General features: G+C 39.2%; 1 protein-coding gene across 6 annotated transcripts; it reads left to right on the plus strand.

Moving 5' to 3' along the window:
* The first annotated feature begins 1,039 nt into the window (after window positions 1-1,039).
* On the plus strand, window positions 1,040-25,605 carry LOC133448549 (inter-alpha-trypsin inhibitor heavy chain H3-like). Of its 6 annotated transcripts, none has more exons than XM_061727185.1 (25): window positions 1,040-1,134; window positions 3,079-3,239; window positions 3,369-3,473; window positions 3,724-3,886; window positions 3,981-4,091; window positions 7,713-7,841; window positions 7,958-8,074; window positions 8,221-8,389; window positions 8,475-8,585; window positions 9,517-9,698; window positions 9,822-10,001; window positions 10,090-10,214; window positions 11,683-11,882; window positions 11,963-11,980; window positions 15,035-15,070; window positions 16,154-16,183; window positions 17,681-17,716; window positions 19,330-19,359; window positions 19,570-19,599; window positions 22,378-22,431; window positions 23,756-23,863; window positions 23,994-24,162; window positions 24,731-24,879; window positions 25,146-25,230; window positions 25,337-25,605. In XM_061727185.1, exons 1-25 carry the CDS (start codon window positions 1,063-1,065, stop codon window positions 25,449-25,451), a joined length of 2,685 nt encoding a protein of 894 aa, XP_061583169.1. In that variant the 5' UTR covers window positions 1,040-1,062; the 3' UTR covers window positions 25,452-25,605. The 6 variants fall into 6 exon arrangements, 5 of the variants coding, with proteins under 5 accessions (XP_061583169.1, XP_061583170.1, XP_061583171.1 ...); XM_061727186.1 differs by having other exon boundaries at window positions 11,683-11,831; XM_061727187.1 differs by lacking the exons at window positions 15,035-15,070; window positions 16,154-16,183.
* Window positions 25,606-25,740: the final 135 nt, after the last annotated feature.

The raw sequence follows: 25,740 nt of genomic DNA on the forward strand, positions 1-25,740 counted from the left end.
TCTGCATTATTTTTATACTTTTAAATGTTTTTATATGATCATTTTTATTTTGTACTCTTATTTGTTGATATTTTTATCTTTTTATTTTTCATATGCCTACGACTCGTGCAGCATTTTTACCTTTTTATATTCATATATTCAATTTTTATATTCCTTTTTACATTATCCTATCTTAGTACCGGTAGTTGTTCTGTGGAGGAAATTGAAACTGAATTTTGTGAGGGTTATGTTTTATATCACTGCACTTAAATATTTGTGTTTTTTGTTTTATTTGCTGTTGTTGTTTCTTATTTGTACTGTTACTGTAAAGCACCTTGAGCTGCGACTTTCGTCTGAAAGGTGCTATATAAATAAAGTTTAATATTATTATTATTATTATTATTATTATTATTATTATAAGAGATGTCAAAAGCCTTAGGGCTGGTCAAACATGCAATTTTGTTCATTATTAAAAATGAACATATGAACAATGAATTATAAAAAAAGAAAGAGGCTTTAGTTAGCTCATCAAAATCAAAAAACCTGGAAGACAATTATAGTAGATGACTGCAGAACATTTCTTTGGTGGAAAAAAAACAACCTTGTAATAACAACAAGTCAAGAAAAGTTGGTGGGCCTTCATGAATGCCAATACAGAGGATTTACAACAACAGCAAATCACTTCCAACATTCAAGAACAGGAGGGTGAGATTCACTTTCCCCACAAGTCTATCATTTGTAAACTTTAGGATTTAACAGCAAAGAAGTAATTTGCTCAGGTACTGTCTGCTACACAGTGTTGATGCATTTAACAAAACATTCCCTGTTGTTGTTTATTAGATTCTTCTCTTTTGCTATTTTCCACATTTGATTTCATTTAAGCTTGAACTGACATTCCCTTGTCACTGATTAAGTATTTCCTTTTCAAAGATTTAATTAAAAACAGTCACTGAGGTGTAGAGATATCTACTGTATGTCAGACACTTCCTCTGGGGGAGGGGGGTCACTCCAGAAACATTGTGTGTTTGGGAGAGTTTAAAACACAGTTTGATCTGTGTGGGTCTCACTCTGGTCTGAAGCACCATGCGGAGAGCTGCGCTGCAACTGTCCCTCTTGGGGCTGCTGCTGACCTCGGCTGCTACGCTACCCAACAAGGTATGGTCACACAACAGGAAAGGTGAGCCGCACTAAACAACCAAATAGAATTAAACAAGTACATTTAAACTTTACAGCTAGGTATGTTCAAATATATTTAGATAATATGTCAAAGATCTTTAAGTCAGTTACAACACATTGAACTTTGCCTTTGATATCCAGAAAGAGCAGGTTGAAGGACCTCTGTGTACTTTACCCCCAGGGTAATTTCATGCTGTTTATTCATGCATCTGCTGTGTAACTATGCTTTTATCAACATACAGAACAGGAATCCATTTGGAAAAATCTGCATTTAGACACACGCACACAAAGCCATATTGTTGTTAAAAGAGAGAAGCAGAAACAGATGGAATTCATTGAAATATAAGACGTTTATTAAAAGTAATGCTACATTGATGTACACAGTTCTAGTTTGCTCATTTGCTGTTTTGTAATCTGATTTGCAAACGGCAGTGCAGCTGCTCTGAAAATGTTAAAAAATATTCAGAGTGGTGAAAAAAGGCAAAAATTACAAAATCTGTGGCTGCATCAGTTTTTGCTATTAAGTGCACCCTCGTCTCTTCTAACAATAATTGCTTTGCAATTTGTATTCAGACTACTTTTCAAATTAATGTGATCCTGCTCAAGCTGTGTTATACAATCATAATGTTGAAGTCACCAACTTTGTTGCCAACACAACAATAATTCACCCGTAAAGTATGTGCTTACTCTCTTTTTTAATCCTATGATCGGTAAATTTGAAGAGATGATTGTACAATTAAGAGTTGCGTTCACATCCGTGTGCTTTTTGTGTGGACCCCTTAACATTTTAGAACCAGTCAGCATTGCAATTTTAGCTATCATTACTGTTACCAGAATTATTTTAGGATTCAAACTTGGTTTTAGTTTATTGGTTTTGGGTTTGTACTCAAGGTTGAGTTTAAACACTGTAGGTACTGTATGTGTACAAATCTGTGTGTGGGCGGAGAGATCAATATGGTCTCACAGTTACAAAATGGTTAAACACTTCCCTATAGTTGGAAGACTGTATAGAAAATGATTAACTTCAAGATTAAGGACCTTGTTTAAAGTTAGATTAAAATCTAAGTTAAGTGTAGGTGTTACTCTTCTGGGAATGGATCTAAGTTGCAAAACACAAGTGTGTACACACTAAATCTTTGGTTGAGCATTAAAGCCACAATGCTGAGTCATTCAGTTTGAACTCAAAGTCTTTATATTGAGTTAGGTTTTCAATTATATTTCACAATGTTAAGAAACCAGCTTTCTTACGATTTAACTAAACCGAGTTAAGTTGAATTGCAATAGAGATGACAAGCTTTCTTTTTATGCTGACTCTTTGTAAACATTAGATATATTTTAACAGAATGAAGCAGCCTTACAAAATGTTGGAGGTGAGCTCCAGAGAAGACTTTTGAGAAAGAAATTCAAAGATAATAGTAGACCCCATATTATATATTATCCCTACTTCCGCATTCTTAAAAAGTGTGGGCAGTAGGGATAATATATAATATAACATTTAGTATTAAACATGTTGCTGGTGCAAATTTAAAGCAAATAAAAAACAATTTATTTTTACACACAGTTTGAGGACTAAACTCTTTTTAGCACAAATGTACAGTAGGTCACTGCTATTTCCTTTGTGTAAGACCAAGTGCAAAGCTTTATTAGGCATGACGGAAACTTGAGGTCAAAACTACTGATGATGGTAAAGGTCTGCTGATAAAACCGAGTTGCTTCCATATTTGCGTTAAAAAAAAATATGGGGCGATTTCACTAATCAACCCACATTTGGGAATTTATTGAAATCAATCTACTGTTATCAAAACAAAAATGTGTGAGTGTATACATCTTATCCTGGCTTGAGGGTGAAAGTCTTTAAATTTTGTTTTGGCTATCAGGTTTGTTCTTGTCATTACTTGTAATATGTGTCTCATGTTTACGCAGGGTGACTGGGACATCTACAGCTTTCACATCAACGCCACCGTGAACAGTCGCTATGCCACCACTGTCATCAACAGCCGTGTGGTCAACCGTGCAGAGGAGTCCAAGGAAATCGAATTCCATGTGCAGATTCCCAAAAATGCCTTCATCAGTAAATTCAGGATGTGCGTGAAAGAAACATGATCTTTGACTATCTAAAGGCCTCTGAAAAGAAATGGCTATTATAGTAGTAGTTATTAACAAGTCAAGTGATACTCAGGGTTCAAACAAAGGTTTTCTGTGGTCATCTGCAGGTTGATGGATGGTGAAGTTTATGATGGTGTTGTAAAAACTAAGGAGCAAGCTCAGCAGCAGTACACAGACGCTGTGACCCGCGGTGAAAGTGCTGGAATTGTCAGGTAAAAAAATGGATGAATTCAATTATCACCAAGTCTTTTATTGACAGTCTTATATGTTGATCGTAAAGAGATATGATGCATGCTATTTAGGACAATATCACAGAAAACAATGGAGATTTTTTTATGAACTCCTTTCTCTAATATATCTAAAATCAGATTGAAATCATTCGTTATTTCAGTCATTCACAGCAGATGTCCTGTCTGAAGTCATCATCTGTAGCCAGTACAATAACAAATGTCATTGTTGTAGCTCTGTCGGGAGGACAATGGAGGATTTTAAGACCTCTGTTACGGTGGCTCCTCACAAAAAAGTCACTTTTGAACTCACTTATGAGGAACTGGTGAAACGAATGCTTGGCAAGTACGAGTTACAAATCCATGCTCGACCCATGCAGCCTGTCAAAGACTTCAAGGTATCTTCAACATCCAGGAAAGCGAAATTGTTGAAATAAAAAAACTTCCAGAATAAGTTCTAATAATTATTTCCATTTATTCTATCTCTGGCAGATTGATGTGCACATTCACGAGAAGGCTGGCATCAGTTTCATTGATTTGAAAGGAGGACTGAGCACCGGAGCCCTTGCTAATGCCATCACCAAAACACACGTAGACAAGCAGGTACAGCACACAGTGATATATCTATTTCAGCTATTTAAGCTATTTTACTTTGGTCAACATTTTTTTTTTAAATCAATTTCTTTTGAAAGTGTTAGGGGTCAAATCTGTTTCATTTCTCATCTTTCTATACATATAATTCTTATATACAATATTTCAGGTGGTCAACCCAAATGAACCCAAATATTTCATCATAATTGTTAAACAAACACTTATTATTCATCCTCTTGGGTTTGATCTCATCACTCCCCATAAGTAATACCTACTTATCCTTGTGTCCGGATCCATAAATTCATTAAATTTGCATTACATTGCATGTAACAGACAACTTTCTCCAAAATTACTTATATAAGGAGGAACTGGAGTGAGCATTGCAGTATGCCAAACGTGCACTTTCCAAAGGAGAAAAGTAGTTAGAAAGTGGAAGCAGATGACCCAATCAAACATAAAGCTAGAGACATTACCTTACATAGAGAAGTGCAAAAGAGTTAGATTCTGTTAGTTATGCTAGGCAGTTAAGAAGATGGCGGTGGAAAAATATGTCTTTAGTAGCATTTTGAAGATAAAAAAGAACGCCAGGTTTTGATAGCAATTGACAGGTTGTTCCACTAGTGTGGTGAGTCAGTGAGAACTGTCTAGACTCTAGACTCAGAGCGCCTTGAGCGTAGGGATGGTACTACCAGACAGCGTTCTTTTGAGAAATGCAATGCGAAGCGTGAAGTGTAAGTCTGTATGATTAAGTTAAGGTACATGGGACTTGACCCAAATATCACCCTGTAGGACAGAAGAAGTGATCTAAATTAGATTTTTACTAGTAGGTGGTGCAGGCTAATGAGCAATGGAGTGACTTGAGTCCTTTTATGTTCATTGAAAACAATACATACATACAAGACCAACAACAAAAGCAATGCAGAAGTTGGGGTGGGAGATAACCATGGCCTGTACCAGGACTTACCTGTTATAGTTAGGGAGTTAATTGATTTCCTTTATGTTGTGAAATGCAAGATGGCATGATCAAAGCAGCAACCTAGTTAGAGAAGGTTAGCTGGTAATCAAGCATGATTTTCACCACTGTTGATGGTGTGATAGATGAAAAGGCGATGCTGTTTTGGACAGACTGTCCAGACTGATAGGCAGGAATGACCAAATGATCAGTCCTGGGGAGCAAGGTAAAGACTCAGCTCTTTAATCAGAATCAGAAGATCAGAATCAGAATAAAACTTTATTGACAAGTCAGACATAGTCAGACAAGAGAACTTGACTCTGGTTAACACCGCTGGCACCATTTGTTTCTACGGACGCCATTTCTTGGAGGAAGGATGACACTGGGATGGAAGAGGGAAAAAAAGGCATCTTCGCACTGTATTAAATACACAGTGTCAAGGTGCAAAAAACACCACAGCCCAGAAAAGCAACATACACACAGCAAAAAAACATCACAAAGAAAACTTCCATGGGTATGCGGGGTGGGCAAGTGGGGGGGGGGGGGGGGGGGGGCGGGGTGATCCCGGCACAGTTCATCAAAGTGAGGGGCGCGGCTTCGTGGCGCTCCAACCTGGAGACTGTGCTGGGGGGGCTGATAAGAGGGGGCTGGAGCCGGGGAAGGCGTTGAAAATGAGGGAGGTATGGTTATCAGCAAGTGTGTGTGTGTGAACGGTAAGTCTGTGAACTTTCCCCAGAGCTACTCCTCAGCCATTGTCCTTGATGTTATCAGACGGCCCGGTACAGTTCTGATACAGGTCCACAGATGTCCTGGGAAAGGGAGGGCTAGTGGGAGCAGAGCATCTTGTTTTCATTCCTCCAGGGAGATTGTGACTGGAGCAGCCTGCCAAGCCGCTCTGCCAAAGTCAGATTATAGAATCAACAATTGTATTTAGGACAGGCAGACTCCAGTAATTTTCCATCTGCCTTAAAGGGGACCTATTATGAAAAACACGTTTTTTCTTGCTTTAACATACATAAAGTGGTCTCCCCTCAGCCTGCCAACTCAGAGAAGGAGGAAAGCAACCAAATTCTGCAGTGTCTGTACAGCCGCCCGGATGAGCCATCCAGTGAGATGTGGCCTTTACGAGCCGTTCAGATTCTGCGCCCATCGTTACGTAACGACGGGCCTGATTTACATAGCTCGGCCTCCGATGCGTGAAACCACGTCCACAACTAACTCCGCCGGCCGGAGCTTCCGCCATTTTTTCATAGCGGTGTATCGCGTCATTCAGTCAGCCAATCAGCACAGTGCCTCATTATCATAACCTCCCCGCCCACTCAGAATTCCCCATAGATAATGAGGTTAGAGACTGGAGAAGATAAAGACATGGCTCAGAGGCTGAATTTCTAATTTATTTAGCAAAAACAATCAAAAGCTTGTTTTTAAGACATTCAAGGCCTGTTTAAAATAGGTATTAGATGCCATAATAGGTCCCCTTTAAGTCTCTGGAGCACTTCTGCATCTAGTAAACTTCTCTGTTCATCAGAGTTAGTTAGAAGATTTGTCCAGCTCCTTGCAGGACTCAGCACTGAGTAAGCTCCATGCACTTGTTCAATTCAAATCAATTCAATTTTATTTATATAGCATCTATTACAACAGAAGTTGTCTCTAGGATCTTTCCACAGACCCAGAACATGAGCATAAAGCAATTATTACATAAACATAACATAAACACTTGCAGGTAAATACTTCCCTAGTGGGAGAAAAACCTTAAGCTAAACAGTGGCATTGTGATTGCTTGGTGGTGTTTGACGTAGCTTTCTTGTATAAAGGGACTGTGGGGTTGGGCGGGAAAAAAAATAAAATCTAGCACCGGCATGGCACCTCTGTCTAACTGGACTCTCAGCAGTCTGACCAGCACTTATCCAGCTGTAGCCTCCTATGTGATTTTTTGCTTGTGTTGTTCTCTCAGATATAAGTTGCTTTGGATAAAAGTGTCTGCGAAATGACAGTAGTAGTAGTAGTAGTAGTACGTTTATTTAAGATGGTCTTTCTTCGTCTATGGGGAGATGTCAGGAAGGCAGGGAGATATCCCTGCGGGTAGGTTTATGTTGCAGGAGTCACAGGAAGAGCTGGGTATCGTCTTCATATCAGTGACAGAAGGACCCATGTGGATGCAGGTGACCTGGCCCAATGAAGTTGTATAGATGGTAAATAGAAGGGGACCTACTATCAAGCCTTGGGGAACCCCTGTGGAGAGGTGTTGAGAAAGGGATGTTTGTATGACACTGTGAATGACCATTTAATCAGTGAAATCTCAATTACAGGGGTGGAGTTACTGTATGCGAGACTGCTACATTTGGCCATGGTACCAGCCACTGTGAGGTTATTCCAGCAAGGCATTAGTAATTGGAAAGCATTCAAAAAGAAAAATCCTGACTATCAAAACCTATAATATTGGATGTGATGAGCACAATGAATTTCCAGATTTGAGGGTAATTTGTAGTAAGAAACTATTACATGAAACCAAGACACCAGCTACTGTTTGGCATTCACTTGTAAATATTGTATATGGATTGATAAAAGTAAACATTTAAGTTAAAATAATAACATAAACAAAAATAATTAATTCGGTCATTCAGTCAATCTGTGACTTCTTTGACTGTCAAACTATAAGACATTCTCCATGTGGTTTCCAGGCTTGGGTCCATTTTTATCCAACGGTGGACCAACAAAAAACCTGTGACAGCTGTGGAGAGCAAGGCATGAATGGTGATCTGATTATTACTTATGATGTCAACAGAGACACCGAGCTGGGAGACCTCAAGGTTAAGCAGTCTCGTGGGAATATTGACCTAAACACACATATTCAAACATATTCAGTTTTCCTATATCTCTCCAGTACTACATACTTTAACCAGACTTTCTTTTAACTCCCTCTCAGGCATTAGATGGGTACTTTGTCCATCACTTTTCTCCATCAGGTCTTCCCCAAATACCAAAAAATGTTGTCTTTCTTATTGATCGTAGTGGCTCAATGAGTGGCAGAAAAATGACACAGGTAAGTATTTAATAAGTCTGTTGTTTCTATGATTTATTGTATTTATCAACTACATTATTTCAAAAGTTATATCAGTAGTTTTGAAAAAAAATATGATTGAACTAAAGAAAAACAAAATAGTTTATTTTTACCATGTTCTTGCTCAGACCCGAACAGCATTAATCCATATCTTAAATGACCTGGCCGATGAGGACTTCTTTGGGATTATCACTTTTGATGGCAGCATTTTTCACTGGAAACGAGAACTTGTTCAGGCCACCAGTGAGAATCTGTTGTCAGCCAAAGAATTTGCAAAGAATATCAGGGACAGAGGAGGTGAGATATTTTAACAAATTACTTTGACTTGGAAAATAAACATCTGGCTATATGACGGCAGTGACAAATGTGTTTTCAATTCCAGCTACAAACATTAATGCAGCAGTGTTGGATGGAGCAAGTATGCTGAATGCACATCCCAGAGAAGGTTCTGCATCTATCCTTATACTTCTAACTGATGGAGATCCCACTGCAGGTCATTATAAAATAGGAATGTAACAGTTTGGGATTTTACAGTACGGTACAGCGACAGTGTTGGTACAGTATAACGCTGTATTTCACGGTGACAGTATTTCATTCATTTCATTTTTTTGAGATATTTCTTGGTACTCCTGAAATGACCAACAAAACAGACAAGTATCAGTATCAAATTATCAAATTAATGTAGGTGGTTTATGTAAAGTAGTACAACTTATATTTGGTTTAAGCTTAAGTGTTAGCTAAATGTTATTATTTATATAATATATTATTAGAAGAATATACTCCTGACTGTTCAGAGAACCCTCTGATATTAGCAATATTACAGGCTATAGGCTATTATTTTTGTTTTGTCTTTAACATATTATGGCCTAGATTGATATGGGTAAAAATTAAAAGCCATTATTTGTATAAGATAAATTAATAAATAACTCAATAATTTAAGACCATAATGTTGGTCAGATTAAAAAGAAACTAGATTAAGTATCAGCTGAGTAGTGTCCAAAGTAGTATGGGTCTTCAGCAGAGCCGTCTGGGGGGGCCCTCGCAAAATTTTTGCACATATATTTATTGATATGCACAGACTAGTACACACTTAGGTCTGTAATGGAACGTGACTGTTGATATTTAAAAACAAAAAAAAAAAACGAAAAAAAAAATTTTTGAAAAAAAAAAAAGGCCCATAGCGCGAGGCCCTTGGGGCGCGAGGCCCCGTGCGGTCGCACGGTTCGCACACCCCTTGCGGCGGCCCTGGTCTTCAGCATGGGTTGGATCAGGGGAAAGAGAAAAAAGTGTTTAAACAGCTCGACAACAACAACCTGTAGATGAAATGAATAAATACTCCTCCACAAAACAACAGTCCCCAGCATTTTACACTGATACTTCAGGTAGTTGTTTCATAGTACTTAATGTGTTTTATCTCCTTATAGGGGAGACAAATCTTGAGAGAATACAGTCAAATGCAAAAGAGGCCATTGCAGGCAAATTCCCACTGTACTGTCTCGGATTTGGGTTTGATGTGAATTTTGAGTTCCTTGAGAAAATGTCGCTGCAGAACAACGGTGTGGCAAGACGGATTTATGAAGATTCTGATGCAGATTTACAGTTAAAGGTATTTTTGTCCACATTTTAATTTTTTCTAAGAAAGTAATTACCTAAATTGTTGTTAAAACTCAAACATGTTTTACTGTAGGGATTAAAAACATCTAAATGCGTCCATAACTTATGTTAACAGGGTTTCTATGAAGAAGTGGCCACCCCACTCTTGACAGATGTGACAATGATCTATGAGGGTGGAGCCAATCTAACTCAGACCAATTTCAGCCAGTATTATAACGGCTCTGAGATCGTGGTGGCCGGTCAGATCACCGACAACAACATTGAAACCTTCGTACCTCAAGTCCTGGCTATCTCAGTAAGGATCAGTCCACAAAACCAAATCTCCTGAGACCCCGGTAAAAGTAATTGAATACTAACATGAGAATTCATTTGTATTACAACAGAAGAACAGAAAGATGACATTTTGTAACACAAGTTCCTCCATCGCACCCCCTCCTGGAACAGTACCTGAAGGCCTCCTCCAGAGGATTTGGGCCTACCTAACGGTTAAACAGCTTCTGGACAAAGAGTGAGTGTGATCTGTTTCATTTTTTTAACATTTTTTCTTGTTTGTAATAAGCTCTCTTTCACATAGCTTCAGGTTTAATTTGTTTCTCGTTCTTTCAATGGTGGACAAAAAAAATAAAATCAAGATATTATTTTATATTCTGGCTTTTGGAGTTAAAAAATGTCTCAGATTGTGACTGGTAATTACTACAGTCCGTCCAGGAAAACTAATTTAAACATTGTACAATACTTTATTGAACCATTGTATAGTTAGGGTACACTTTGTTTCTCCTTTCCTTAATGCTAGTTACAAATGTAATTTCTACATTTGAAATATTAAAGTGGCACTATGTAACTTTTCCACTTTAATATCATGTACCATTGTGATGGTACATCAACTTCCAACAGGTTTAATGACACCTCTGTCATGGTCTGAGGGGTCTGTATCGCCTTCACTGGCACTATGTAACTTTGAGGAGCATGGTAGGAACCCTGCCACACTAAAAAACTACAAATTTTTAAGGCTTTGACTGCTTTACGGCATACGTCACTTCCCCCTCCTTCCCGATTCGTAGTCGAGACGAAAATGGGCGGGGCTTGGAGCGCAGAGCTCCACAGAAGCTGGTAACCCGTTGCTGTGTTGTAGCTGCAGCAGCTCCACATAACAGACGTGGGGAAAAGATCGCTAATGGTTTAACTTTTCACAGCTTTCCTGCTCGGAGGCAGAACCACGGAGGCCAAGTATCTGAGATAACAGAGTAAAAGAGTGAAAGAGTGGTCGGCTCGCTTGGATCGCGGCTGTAACGACCAAACATAACGTTCCACACAGTAAACCATTTATGGACGCCATAAATGGCGTCCGTATTAATGGTGCCATCGGTGTAAACCGGAGTCAAGTTCTCTCGTCTGATTATGTCTGACCTGGCAATAAAGCTTTTCTGATTCTGATTCTGATTCTGATTCAGAGACCGGGTCGGATCAAAACACGGGTTTTATTCCCTACTTCTCCAGCTAAACGCAGTTGCTGGCCAGCTCTCTGCGGTGCAATTAACCCCAATCTTCAGATAAAACTAGTTTGTTGAGGAAAAAATATTAACAGAACTGCGGCAGTAAATCCCTTCTATAGCTCCGACGAGGAGCTCCATTCTTTAGTAGGGATTTCATATGGATCCAAACCGTTAATAATCATTATTTTCTCCATATACTGCTCCCTGGCTTCCGTTCTTTCTGGTAAAGCACTACCGCTTTTGTCCAAAAGATGCCGCCAAACTCAACAAAAGCTGAAAGTTATGTTGTGCTGCTTTAAAAGACCAAGGCAGTACAGTACAACAAAATAAGATGCATTATAACTATCCTTTAAAAATGCACATCGTTGTTTGTGTTTGAGAGTAGTTTAAACCACATTAAGCTGGTATAAAAAATACAAATATTGCAGTGATTCTTTACTGCTGGCCTCAGCTGTCTTATTTACATAAACATGCATGGTACAGGCTGATGTCATCCGGAGCAGAGAAAGAGGAAGTGAAGAAAGAAGCGTTGGAGCTGTCGCTGAAGTACAGCTTTGTGACCCCTCTCACATCCATGGTGGTCACTAAGCCTCAGGGGGAGAACACGGCTGTGCTTCACAAGCCCAAAGAAGGTGAAAAGTCATTCCAACTGCAGTCCTACAGTCCGGGTTTTGGAGTCATGGGTACGGTAAAACATCCTATATAGTAACCCAAATTCAACAAATAAGTGCAAAATCAAAACCATTCTTTTATTTTCTTTTAGGACCAATGGGGGATCCAGGTGAGATTCAGCTGCATTAAAAATGAATGCATTTTTTCCTTTATTTCTTTTCCAGTTCATTTAACATATTACAAATAATTATCCAATTACCAAATGCAAAAAAAAAAAATAATAATGGAATAGTGGAAGCGCTTGTATGACTTGCATGTAGATTCTTTAGGCCTGGACATTTAGCGGATGACACCAGCCACGACTCTCTATATCAGACCATTCAAAAGTTATGGCAGAAAGTAGGAACTATCAGATATTGAACAATCAGATGAAGGGGCGGGGCTAATTTGCAGCAATTATGTTCAAGAACTCAAAACTGAGTCCGATGACACCACCCACGAGTCTTTATGTCAAACCATTCCAAAGTTATTGCAGAAAATTGTAACTACCACATATCGAGCAATCAGAAGAAGGGGCGGGGCTGATTTGCACCAATTAGGTGAAGGAGTCAAAACCGAGTCAGATGACACCACCCACGACTCTGTATGTCATACCATTCAAAAGTTATGGCAGAAAGTAGGAACTATCAAATACGCACCAACCAGATGAAGTGAGGGCGCGCTTTTTGGAATCTATCGTCGCCACGGTAACGCTTTTGACTGAGAAAAGTAATGTGCGTTGTCGCAGGATCGAGTCGCACATTTTGATGTATAACACACCTGCGTGCACATTATGGTTCGGGCCGTATTAACTGCCGAAGGAATGGCAAAAATTGCGCCAAAATTACACAATTAATTAAAAATGGCCGAGTTCCTGTTCGGTTTCGGCCATGGCACCAAGAGACTTCTCGTTAAGTTGCGACATGATACAGGTGTGTACCGATTTTCGTGCATGTATGTCAAACCATATTGTGGGGCTTGAGGCACAAAGTTTTCTAGGGGGCGCTGTTGAGCCATTTTGCCACGCCCATTAATGCAAACCATTAAATATCAAATTTATCACCAGGCCTGGCTTGCGTGCAAAATTTGGTGACTTTTGGGGCACGTTTAGGGGGGCAAAAAGGCCCTCCTTTCGTCAGAAGAAAAACAACGAGGATAACATCTCCTACAGATACAATACGGCTTTCGCATATGGAGCTATAAATATGGAGCTAGAACAGTCCCGGTAAATAAAACAGCGCGATCTGAGATGGTTTGTCGGGCCGTTCAACCAGAGCCGTCAGGAGACTGCACTCCAAGTCCTGCCGATGCAGCAACTGATGATTTACCGGGATCACAAGAAAATCAGAACAATGATCTCCTCTCCATCCTGTTTATTTATCTTTTATCTCCTGTTACTGTTTATTTATCTTTACTCCACCAACTCGAAATATTAATCACTTTTCTAAGTGAACGGCGCTAACGCAGTTCAAACAGCAGGTGTATCCGCCCCTTTAATCTGATTGGTTTAGAGTAAGTCGTGTTTTATCCACTGCTCTGCGTCCCCCACGTGGGGTGCGCTCTTATGATTGGCTGGACCAAAAGGAAGACATCTGATTGGTTGCAGATCATTCCGTGTTAAAAAAAAATTTGTGGATCTAGTCACGTCAGGAGAGTCTCAAAACTCACACACAAATCCAGCGCAACTCACATACAAAAAAACATTTGTGAATCAGGTTATATTTGTGTGTGCATCAAAAATACATTTGTATATCTTGTCCTACGCACGTGTGAATTGTTCTGTGCACGTGTGAAATGGTGTGTGTATTTGCAAATCGGTCTGTGCATTTGTAAAACTTGTCCTGTGCATTTGTCAATTATGAGACTGTTCTAGCTCCATATTCGCACTGTAAGTGCTCGGGCCCTAATAATAATAATAATAAATAATAATTCTATTGTCAAATAAAATAACTAAAAATGACATGGAAGACTGCCATAAAAGTTGGCATATTCTACTTCAGCTTCATCTGACATGCAACTGACATGCATTACAAATATTAATCTTAATCCTCACCAGTCAATTTCCTGTCCTCTTTCATCACATCCAGAAATCCTTTCTTTCGTCTTCTGCTCTTTTCTCAACTGTCTGCATATATATTAGTGGTTAGAACCAAGATTTGGTAAAAACCTTTCGCCTATCCATGACATTTAAATGCATTTCAGTCTTGCAGAAAAGTGCGTGAATGTTTGCGACAGTGTGTGCGTCTTTCACCAGACAGTCTGCTCTAATATATTTTATTAACATTTGGATCCCATCTTCTGACAAAGAGGACCAAAATTGCTGATAGACGAGAAAACAGAGATGGAGTGTAGTGTGTGTAGTGTGATGATTGCTGTAGTGTTTGTGTGATGTCTTAAAGCTTTAAGCCTGATTTAAGGTTGTGCGTTAAACCAACGCAGAGCCTACGCCGTTGCCGTGACGCCGTCGTGAACCATTCGGACTTCTCCGTCACTCCATTTCGCCACGGTGCAATACCCCCCCAGAGCGCTAGTTGATACTTTGTTTAGCTTCTGGCTTTTCCGGTCCCAGTGAATCAAAGAGATAAGGACAAGTATTGTGCAAAAAACCAAAACAACCCAAAAAAATAAATAAAAATCACACACACACGAAGAAAAGAGCGCTGGAAGTTCACTACTGCTTCACAAACCGGAACCGGAAATGCGTTGCTACCCAACTAACCAAACACAGCCCTCTTGGTCTGCATTGGGTCTGCGTCGCCTCGACGTGTAGTTACATTTTTTGGGAGGAGCACGTCAGGCTACGGCGTAGGCTACGGAGAGCCTCCCACGTAGCCCCGTACCCTACGGCGTAGGCTCTGCGTTGATTTAACGCAGAACCCTAATTCAGTCTTAAGTGGTCAAACGTTCCCTTTATTCTCGCTGTTGCTCTTCTGTCACAGATCTTCTCCACACACTCCACACTGCCTGCATTTGCTTTATCTCCTCTTTTCCACACAATCAAGCCGAAGTATTTAAACACTACAAATAATGGGTTATCAAAGCTTCCTTTGATCATCTTTTGACAGCTCTGGGTGTCTTTTCTATAAGCAAAGCTTGAGCTTTCAAGCTAATTTGCTGCTTATACTTATTTTATTTGAAAACTTAGACTTTAATTTATGTTATTTGACTTTTTTTTTCTCGACAGGAATTGCTTATAGTCCACCTAGATTTCGTTCTTCAGGTATAATTCATGACACACACACACACACTGTTGTTAATCTGCTTTAGTAGTGACTGCAATGCTGCCAATAATGTGGAACAAAACCTCTAATTGATCACTCAGGGGTGACCTGCATGTCCCTTTTTAAAAGGTTTAAAATTCAAAGTCTTGCGTCTTGAGCAGGATATCTTTACTTTTTATTTTATTATTTGGCTCCACGAGTAGTTATGAAAGAGAATGTAATGGACTTCACTCTTTGAATATGTGACACACTAATGTGTAATCACATTCAAAATTTGTTTTGGTTTATGTGAGAGACAAAAAAGATTTTTTCTGGATGACTTTGTTTAAGTTGTAGTTACACATTGCTCGGTGGGAGGGTCTAGCGAGGTCTACCTTCCCTCTCCAGAAGTGAGGCTTTGAGAAACTTCACCAGTCTCTGTCTCATCATTTCCCTGTATTTTACAGGAACATTTACTCTGGTCAACAGGCACAGATCCTGGATCTGTTACAAATATAAACATCTTAAGTATTTAATTAGACAATTAACTAATGTTACACACTGTAGACGCTGGTGCAGTGTGTTAATCACCAGGATCACTTGAATGTCCCTTTTAAAAGCACCTTGGCCATTCAAGCTAGATCGTTGTTCATTCTTATTTAAACTAACAGCATATGCATTTTTTGTTAGTTATTCTTTTTTTATTATTTTTTCAAAAAGCGAGAAATTGGGTTATATGCTGTTCCTACATGTACTGTAATCGCTCTGCTTTTTTCCTTGCCACTGTTTGGCTTAAGGTTTTTACCTACCATTGTTAAAATGTATGTTTATGTAATTATTGCTCTGGGATCATGTTCTGGGTCTGTGGAAAGCGCTTAGGGATAACCTATGTTGTAATAGACGCAATATACACTGCCAATCATGTGTTATCAAATCAAAAAGTCTTCCTGGCCTTGCAGGTGTGTGTGTGTGTGTGTGTGTGTGTGTGTGTGTGTGTGTGTGTGTGTGCGTGTGCGTGTGCGCGTGCGCGTGCGTGTGCGTGCGCGTGCGTGCGTAAGCTAATTTGATTAATGCTTTCTCTTAATTTTTATCTTGTGAAATAGGTCCCCTTCACCGTCATCATGATGCCTCAGGTACGCCTCATAGTAGAATAGAATAGAAATAATTTATTATCATTATAATGGTGCAATCTGATTAGGCAGCAGCTCCATAAAAGTGCACACATGTAAAGACTATGTAAACAACAAAATAAGAAACAGGAAACATAAATATACACTATGAAAATGAATGAATGAGAGAATAATGCACATGAATGGATGAAAGAATATTGCACATAAATGAGTGAAGAATATTGTGCATTAATGGATGAAGAATATTTCGCAGTATGAGGTAGCTTATTGGTTTAGAAAGTTCACAGCTTTGGGGAAGTTGGCATATTCTACTTCAGCTTCATCTGACATGCAACTGACATGCATTACAAATATTAATCTTAATCCTCACCAGTCAATTTCCTGTCCTCTTTCATCACATCCAGAAATCCTTTCTTTCGTCTTCTGCTCTTTTCTCAACTGTCTGCATATATATTAGTGGTTAGAACCAAGATTTGGTAAAAACCTTTCGCCTATCCATGACATTTAAATGCATTTCAGTCTTGCAGAAAAGTGCGTGAATGTTTGCGACAGTGTGTGCGTCTTTCACCAGACAGTCTGCTCTAATATATTTTATTAACATTTGGATCCCATCTTCTGACAAAGAGGACCAAAATTGCTGATAGACGAGAAAACAGAGATGGAGTGTAGTGTGTGTAGTGTGATGATTGCTGTAGTGTTTGTGTGATGTCTTAAAGCTTTAAGCCTGATTTAAGGTTGTGCGTTAAACCAACGCAGAGCCTACGCCGTTGCCGTGACGCCGTCGTGAACCATTCGGACTTCTCCGTCACTCCATTTCGCCACGGTGCAATACCCCCCCAGAGCGCTAGTTGATACTTTGTTTAGCTTCTGGCTTTTCCGGTCCCAGTGAATCAAAGAGATAAGGACAAGTATTGTGCAAAAAACCAAAACAACCCAAAAAAATAAATAAAAATCACACACACACGAAGAAAAGAGCGCTGAAAGTTCACTACTGCTTCACGAACCGGAACCGGAAATGCGTTGCTACCCAACTAACCAAACACAGCCCTCTTGGTCTGCATTGGGTCTGCGTCGCCTCGACGTGTAGTTACATTTTTTGGGAGGAGCACGTCAGGCTATGGCGTAGGCTACAGAGAGCCTCCCGCGTAGCCGCGTACCCTACGGCGTAGGCTCTGCGTTGATTTAACGCAGAACCCTAATTCAGTCTTAAGTGGTCAAACGTTCCCTTTATTCTCGCTGTTGCTCTTCTGTCACAGATCTTCTCCACACACTCCACACTGCCTGCATTTGCTTTATCTCCTCTTTTCCACACAATCAAGCCGAAGTATTTAAACACTACAAATATGGGTTATCAAAGCTTCCTTTGATCATCTTTTGACAGCTCTGGGTGTCTTTTCTATAAGCAAAGCTTGAGCTTTCAAGCTAATTTGCTGCTTATACTTATTTTATTTGAAAACTTAGACTTTAATTTATGTTATTTGACTTTTTTTTTCTCGACAGGAATTGCTTATAGTCCACCTAGATTTGGTTCTTCAGGTATAATTCATGAGACACACACACACACTGTTGTTAATCTGCTTTAGTAGTGATTGCAATGCTGCCAATAATGTGGAACAAAACCTCTAATTGATCACTCAGGGGTGACCTGCATGTCCCTTTTTAAAAGGTTTAAAATGCAAGGTCTTGCGTCTTGAGCAGGATATCTTTACTTTTTATTTTATTATTTGGCTCCACGAGTAGTTATGAAAGAGAATGTAATGGACTCCACTCTTTGAATATGTGACACACTAATGTGTAATCACATTAAAAATTTGTTTTGGTTTATGTGAGAGACAAAAAAGATTTTTTCTGATTGACTTTGTTTAAGTTGTAGTTACACATTGCTCGGTGGGAGGGTCTAGCGAGGTTTATTGTTTTATTGTTTATTCGGATCCCCATTAGCTCTTGCCTTGGCAAGAGCTAGTCTTCCTGGGGTCCAGCAAGGACAAACATTCCAAAACATATTACTCTACAATCGTCCTTTAACCAAAAAACAATAATTAGAAATTAGCTAAAATAAAAATAAAATAATATAAAATAAACAGCAGTAGAACTCAATACAATTACTTTGTAAAACTAAACCAAAATCACAACATCACATCACAACACTTTGCCTCTGAACAGTTTTGTTCAGCATGTTTTAGTACAGTAGTTCAGTTGCATTAGACTCAAAACCTTGCAAAATAGTACACTACATCAGATGTTCCTTTAGCTTTCTTTTAAAGGTGATTTTTGTTTGTATACTAGTTATGCTGTTAGGCAATGCGTTCCATCCCATTATCGCTCTATAACTAATAGAATTTTTAAAAATATTTGTTCTTGGTTTGAAGGTAACAAGAATACCTCCACTGGCTTGTCTAGTCCTATGGCTATGCACATCTCTTACATATCCTACCTGGTCAAAGAAATACTGGGGTTTTTTGTCAATTAAAATATTTCTGAAAAAAGAGAGAATACGGGAGTGTAATCTATTCTCAACAGTAAGCCATGAATAGATTACACTACCTTCCCTCTCCAGAAGTGAGGCTTTGAGAAACTTCACCAGTCTCGGTCTCATCATTTCCCTGTATTTTACAGGAACATTTACTCTGGTCAACAGGCACAGATCCTGGATCTGTTACAAATATAAACATCTTAAGTATTTAATTAGACAATTAACTAATGTTACACACTGTAGACGCTGGTGCAGTGTGTTAATCACCAGGATCACTTGAATGTCCCTTTTAAAAGCACCTTGGCCATTCAAGCTAGATCGTTGTTCATTCTTATTTAAACTAACAGCATATGCATTTTTTTGTTAGTTTTTTTTTTTTTAGTATTTTTTCAAAAAGCAAGACATTTTTATGTTTTATGCTGTTCATACATGTACTGTAATCGCTCTGCTTTTTTCCTTGCCACTGTTTGGCTTAAGGTTTTTACCTGCCATTGTTAAATTGTATGTTTATGTAATTATTGCTCTGGGATCATGTTCTGGGTCTGTGGAAAGCGCTTAGGGATAACCTATGTTGTAATAGACGCAATATACACTGCCAATCATGTGTTATCAAATCTGTAATTGACAAGTGCATGACCCTTTTAAAAGTACATCTTTGTTTTTTCTATTTCAACAGGAGTTAGAGGAGGTCTTCCTGGCCTTGCAGGTGTGTGTGTGTGTGTGTGTGTGTGTGTGTGTGTGTGTGTGTGTGTGTGTGTGTGCGTGCGTGCGTGCGTGCGTGCGTGCGTGCGTGCGTGCGTGCGTGCGTGCGTGCGTGCGTGCGTGCGTGCGTGCGTGCGTGCGTGCGTGCGTGCGTGCGTGCGTGCGTAAGCTAATTTGATTCATGCTTTCTCTTAATTTTTATCTTGTGAAATAGGTCCCGATTACCGTCATCATGATGCCTCAGGTACGCCTCATAGTAGAATAGAATAGAAATAATGTATTATCATTATAATGATACAATCTGATTAGGCAGCAGCTCCATAAAACTGAACACATGTAAAGACTATGCAAACAACAAAATAAGAAACAGGAAACATATATATACACTATGAAAATGAATGAATGAGAGAATAATGCACATGAATGGATGAAAGAATATTGCACATAAATGAGTGAAGAATATTGTGCATTAATGGATGAAGAATATTGCACAGTATGAGGTAGCTTATTGGTTTAGAAAGTTCACAGCTTTGGGGAAGGAGCTGTCCCTGAGTCTGTTTGTTCGGGTCCGTATGGACTTGAAGCGCCTGCCAGAGGGCAACGGGTCAAAGAAGTGGAAACCAGGGTGGGTGTTGTCCTTTAAATGTTTCTTGCCCTGCTGAGGCAGCGGGAGCTGGAGATATCAGACACGGAGGGCAGAGGGCAGCCGATGATCTTCTGTGCTGTTTGCCACCCTCTGCAGCCTCTTCCTGTCTGCTTCCTGTCTACACATTCACCGTTGATGTACAGGGGGGCGGGGGCGGCTCTGTTCCGCCTGAAATCCAAGATGAGTTCCTTGGTTTTGGTGATATTCAGTGCCAGGTTGTTCAATGCGCAGCACTCACCAAGAATTTCCCCATTGTGGAAATAATACAGGAAAATTATTATTATTTTTTTTTTTATTATTATTAAATGGTCTTGTTGAACTTTATAACATAAAAGAAAAAAAGGAATTCTTAGGCAATTGGTGTCTATGAAATTGATTTTTAAGCTTTGGTTGATGAATTTTGGTTATAAATTCTGGTTTGAGATTATTAAGCTTTGCGGTCAGATTAAGAGCATTTCCGATTTTACAAATGTTTCAAAAACCTCCTTAAATTTATCAGTGACGTTGTTCTTGGTTCTTAAGAAAGCAGGGAATTCAATTCAGTTGAAGAATGTTTTGACAGATTCCTCCCAGCTTCCTTCACTATATTTTCGTACAGCATCCTTGTCCACAATCTCATGGAGCTCACTACCAGGTAGTAATCGGCTGACAGCTCAGCTCCTCTCTTAGGGCCCGATTTACTAAGATCCTAAATAAAGAGTACTAAATTGCGTGTGCACTGAAAAAGTTTGCGCGTGCTGTTGTTGTGTGTTTTGCGGGTGATCAACTAAGATTGCGTGCGCAATTGATAACAGGTGCAAACCTCAGTATTTAAATGAGGTGTTGCGGGTCTTACGGTTTGCGGCGCAAACTTTGCGCCATGGAGAGTCTGGATGGAAAGCAGGATATAGTCGCAAGCGAAATGAAATTTGACGAGTTGGAGTTATAGAGATATTAGTGGAAGAGGCAAATTGTTGTGCCGTATTCAGCACCCCTGCCGTGAAAAGCACCCCCTCGTATATTCAATGATAAGTAGACCAAGAAAAAAAACAACACACTGACACTTCGATTTATATTATATATATTGACAAATATTATGGAAGACAACACAGTAAGCAGGCTATTAATTAATGACATCAATAACCATTTACCCGATTTTTGTTATCTGTGACTGTGATTGTAGGAAAGTATGACTTTTGTGGAATCAATGAGCGCATTTAAACATGAATCATTAACACAAAACTGGACGCTAAACAGAACATGACACGGAATGAGAATATCATTTTTTTGTCAGACGAGGGGGTGCTTTTCACGGCAGGGGTGCTGAATACGGCACAACACCGGGGTATGACAACTGCAGAACAAGTATAGGCGCACAATAAGAAACACTTTTTTCTCCATGAAAACACGTGATTTATTTATTATCACAAATAAAAAAATGAATGTGCCTCCTGTGGCAACCTTTTGCTGAATAATACTCGATTTAACATTCAAATAAAATATTTCTCCTTTTGCATGTGGAGATTAGCACCTTCCTTTCGAACGTATTAAATACAGACGCAATCACAATCCCCGCAAAAACTTTCAGGCTTGGTAAATCTTATTGCGTGTGGTAAATGGACCAATTTGCATCTTCCCCTCCCAGTATTTAGCGATTTCTGGCGGGTACGCCCCATATTGATTATTCATCAGGGCAAAAGTACTAAATGAATAGCGTGTGCTATTTTGCGCATTTGAGAGGCACAGTCCTCTTTGCACGCTGTTAGTAGATCAGCTGGCACTTTGGTTTGCGGGTGATGTCAAGTTTGCACACGTTTTAACACACGCAAACCTTTAGTAAATCAGGCCCTTAGTGTCCAAAACATAAAGTACAGTACATACAGTAAAACAGTGTCCTGATCCCATATACACGTATGGACACCCTGATGTTCAAACATGGTGTTTATTATGGCAAAACTGTAACTAGCACAGAAGTCTAACAAAAAAATTGCCATCTGGCTCAGATCTGACAGGATATTCCTCCCAGTCACGCCTTTTCAAGCAACACTGTCGCTACCCATGAGAGCAATAAGGTCTCCCAGCAGAACAATGGAGAACTTCCCAGAAGCCATGCCTCAAAGAAGGCTGGGTGGTCTGAGTGGCAGTTCAGTGCAGAAGTTCTAACAGTTAGGAGCACACTCCCTCTCAGCGTGTATGATTTGGTATGATGGATAAGTCATAAGTAGCCAATGGTCATAGCACCAAGCTCTGTGTCTTTTGCATCTTGCCATCCAGAAGAGCATACATTTATTTATTCAGTTAGTTATGAAAGACAATGTATGGAATTCCACTGTTTGAATACAAAGGTCTTAAATGTTTAATTAGACAATTAACTGATGTTTAATTTTGGATTCACAGTCAAATATGCCCTTTCCAGACCAAGACCTACTTTTCGTCCATTAGCCCAACCAGGTAAAAATCCGAGCTCTTTCATTCTTCTAATTATGCTATTTTTGTCACCAACAATTATCCGTGTTAAACTTAAAAACAACACAGCTTGTTGGCTAGGACTGCTGCTTCCCAACAAGAAGATCCCCAGTTTAATTCACAGGGGGCTTTCTGTGTGGAATTTGCATGCTCTCTCCGTTCTTGCGTGGGGTTTTCTCCAGGTACTCCAGCTTCCTCACACAATTTCTAAAACATGTTTGTTAGGTTAATGGGAGATTCTAAATTGCTCCAGGGAGTGTCTTTCTTGATGAAGCTATACCAGCGGTTATTGAGTAACAATCAGGGTACACCCTGGACAGATCTTCGGGTCCATCACATGGCCATTTATCCATCCATGCTCACGGACAACCATGGATGCTCACATCTACTACTTACAATTTAGAATCAATAGTAAATCTAACATCCATGTCTCTGGATGGTTGGAGGAAGCCAAGGCACCTAGAGAGAACTCACCTAAGTACAGACACCCCCCCCCCCCCCCCCCCCCCCCCCTCAAGATTTGAATCAGTAACCTTCTGACTGTGATACAAACAACACACCACCATACAGGCCCTGAATTTAACCTCGTTCTGATAAATGCTTTAGTGCTACACTCAATAATGGGCAGACTTTTGAGAATAATTTGGTTTCCCATCTGTACCAGCAACACACTGTTAACTGAGGTGGGCTTTTGGTTAAAAACACAAGATTGTGAGTCAACTTTTGTCTCTCCTTTGAAGTTTTCATACATATTATAATTGGGTTCTATCATCCTCAGAAAACGGACTAAATTCAGAACTTTCTGTTTGACTTGTTTGCCGCCTCTCTAGCAACTTCCCCCTTCCCTGTTGAGCTTTGTGAAACACATGGAGGCATCTTGCATTTGTTCTACCTTGAAATGTATGAATGGAAGTGTAACAGAGCAAAATTAGAGCTCTGTGACGTGGCAATGCTGGAAAGACATAAAACACGCATGAAAATATTATTTTGGTGATGCCCAATCTTTAGGCATCCACTGCCAATAAAGGATAAAGTATGAAAAAGTTAACATTTTATTCATGTTTGTGTTGAGTTGTTATAAAAGTTAAATATACTTAATCCCTAAAACTCTCCTTTCCTAAAATTTGTTTTAAATCATACTAATTATGATGATTATTTTAGAATGTATTACTATGTTTGTTTTGTTTTTTATTTTTGTAATTGTATTTTATTTTATTTGTTTTGTCCAATGATGTTGTGTTTTGTGTATTTGCACTGCTCTCAAAGTGCATTGACCAGTGATCATTAAAATGTGTTTCTGTTATTGTAGCTCCTATTTCTCACAGGTTTTTGCTAAAAACTGAGAGTCCGTCTCCGCCAGTGTGTTTTGACGTCAGTGGAACTGTCAGCCTTAAACTTCTTCATCATCCCACCAGGGGTCAGTAACTCCTCTCCTTCAGCTGACCAAACATTCATCAACCTGCCTTTTGCTCTCCATGTTAAATAACATCAGTAATGTTACATATTTATCATGAGTCTTGACTTCATATTGGTCTCATTTGCACCAGAGCTGTCTGTGAATGGTAAGCTGGACTCGGTAACAAACGCTGGCTTCAGAAAGATTGTCATCCACGCCAAAAGTGACGTGCACATTGAGGTGAAACCAGTGGGAGTAGATGTCCGACAGGGACAGTCAGAGACACGCCACACTGGGGAGGATGTCATCACAGCTGGAAGGTAACATTTTATAGAGGTGTAAAGAATTAGATGAGCTAAAAGTATCCCAGATACTGACTTGAAATCACCAGTTATGGTTTGCTTCAGTAAGAAAATGCAAGATTTTACGTAGAAGAAAATATACATACATAATAAAAGATAAAAATAAATAAAATAAAGTTCATGTATATACAATGTATATGTTCAAGGTTTGCATAAAACTAATATACACAAGCTTACATTCTGACAAACCTACACCATGGGGAGGTCAAAATTCTGAGACATTTAAGGAGAGAATTCTGGTGTGTTTGTCGAGAGTCATTCTTGAAATGACATATTGTGCTATAGTGTGCTACTTCTAGAATAATTTTCCATTTTAAATCGTCTACCTATCCAACTGAATCTGATAATTCAATGCGACCGGCGTTGTCCAACTGTTTATGCTTCATCAGGATCAAATTTGTAGTGATGTAATATCAACAACTGCATAGCACATGGTACAATATTCGCTCTATATGGTTTTGACAATGTAAAGATCTATTAAAGGGTTCTAAAAAAGTTTAACAAAAAATGGTGTGTATTTTTCCAGTGTGACAGTAATCATGCGGGATAGCGAAATAGATGTTGCCGCAGAAGACGTGCGATTGGTCATCTATATTCGTGAGGAAAAGGGTAAAAAATTCCTTTGGCCGGTTTTAAGACAGAAGACATCTGCCGACAACACTGAAGGAATTTTAGGTGAGTGTGAGTGTGTTTGTGTTTACGTTGCAGTATTAGTTAAAATTTTCCACATTTGCTCGTATGATGTCGTACTGGGTCAAGTATTTTTTTTTGTTCAATGTTTCAAATAAATAAAATCTCCGATCAGAGCTATGTCAAAAGAATTCAGGGTGGCAGGGCTTGAAAAAAAAGACGCACAAACCAGAGTAAAACACTAAAATCAGAATACTGCCTGATCATAGTAAAGTAAACTCATCCATGTTGTGTTTTTGTTGGATTTGCAGCTTTGAAGCCAGCAGTTTATGACGAAGTCCAAGATCAGCATTCTACTAAACTGAGGATCAATGGCCAAGAGATTTCTGCTGCAAAGTAAATTTTGTTCATTTGTTTTTGTTGTTTTGTTGTTTTTTTTTTGCATTTGTGGTCTTAAGTACAGTACTAAAGTATTTTACCGATGTTTGTCTTTTTTCTGCAGTTCCACTGCTGTTGACTACAGTATTGCCTCTCCTTTGGAAATGCGCTGTTGGCTTGTTTCAGCTGATGTCATCCTGCAGAGATCCCTGAATGATTTCCTTGTTTCACAACTCTAACTGGGAAAATGTTGAATAGTTTCGAAAGTATGTCATTTAAGAAGAAGAAAGAAAAAAGACAAATACCACAACATGTTACCAACAGAATTTCCTTGACTGCTTACATAAACTACATTAATTGAAAAATAAATAAACAAAATAATAATTTGTAGAATGTAATGCTTTCATTTGAAAAATAATGAATTCTTAACTTTCAGAGGTACTGCATCATGGAGAAAGCAACACTGATTGGTATCCACATACCTTACAAATGGAAAGCAGAAGACAAGTAGGCGAATTGATATCTGCC

The sequence above is a fragment of the Cololabis saira genome, chromosome 8, assembly GCF_033807715.1.
Source record: "Cololabis saira isolate AMF1-May2022 chromosome 8, fColSai1.1, whole genome shotgun sequence".
Lineage (NCBI taxonomy): Eukaryota > Metazoa > Chordata > Actinopteri > Beloniformes > Belonidae > Cololabis > Cololabis saira.

What these genes read in the sequence shown, in the direction of transcription:
- LOC133448549 (XM_061727185.1), top strand. Translation starts at nt 1,063, where the DNA reads ATGCGGAGAGCTGCGCTGCAACTGTCCCTCTTGGGGCTGCTGCTGACC. An exon ending in TTCATCAGTAAATTCAGGAT is followed by an intron (nt 3,240 to 3,368) that starts GTGCGTGAAAGA and finishes GGTCATCTGCAG; the next exon opens with GTTGATGGATGGTGAAGTTT. An exon ending in CAAGAGATTTCTGCTGCAAA is followed by an intron (nt 25,231 to 25,336) that starts GTAAATTTTGTT and finishes TTTTTTCTGCAG; the next exon opens with TTCCACTGCTGTTGACTACA.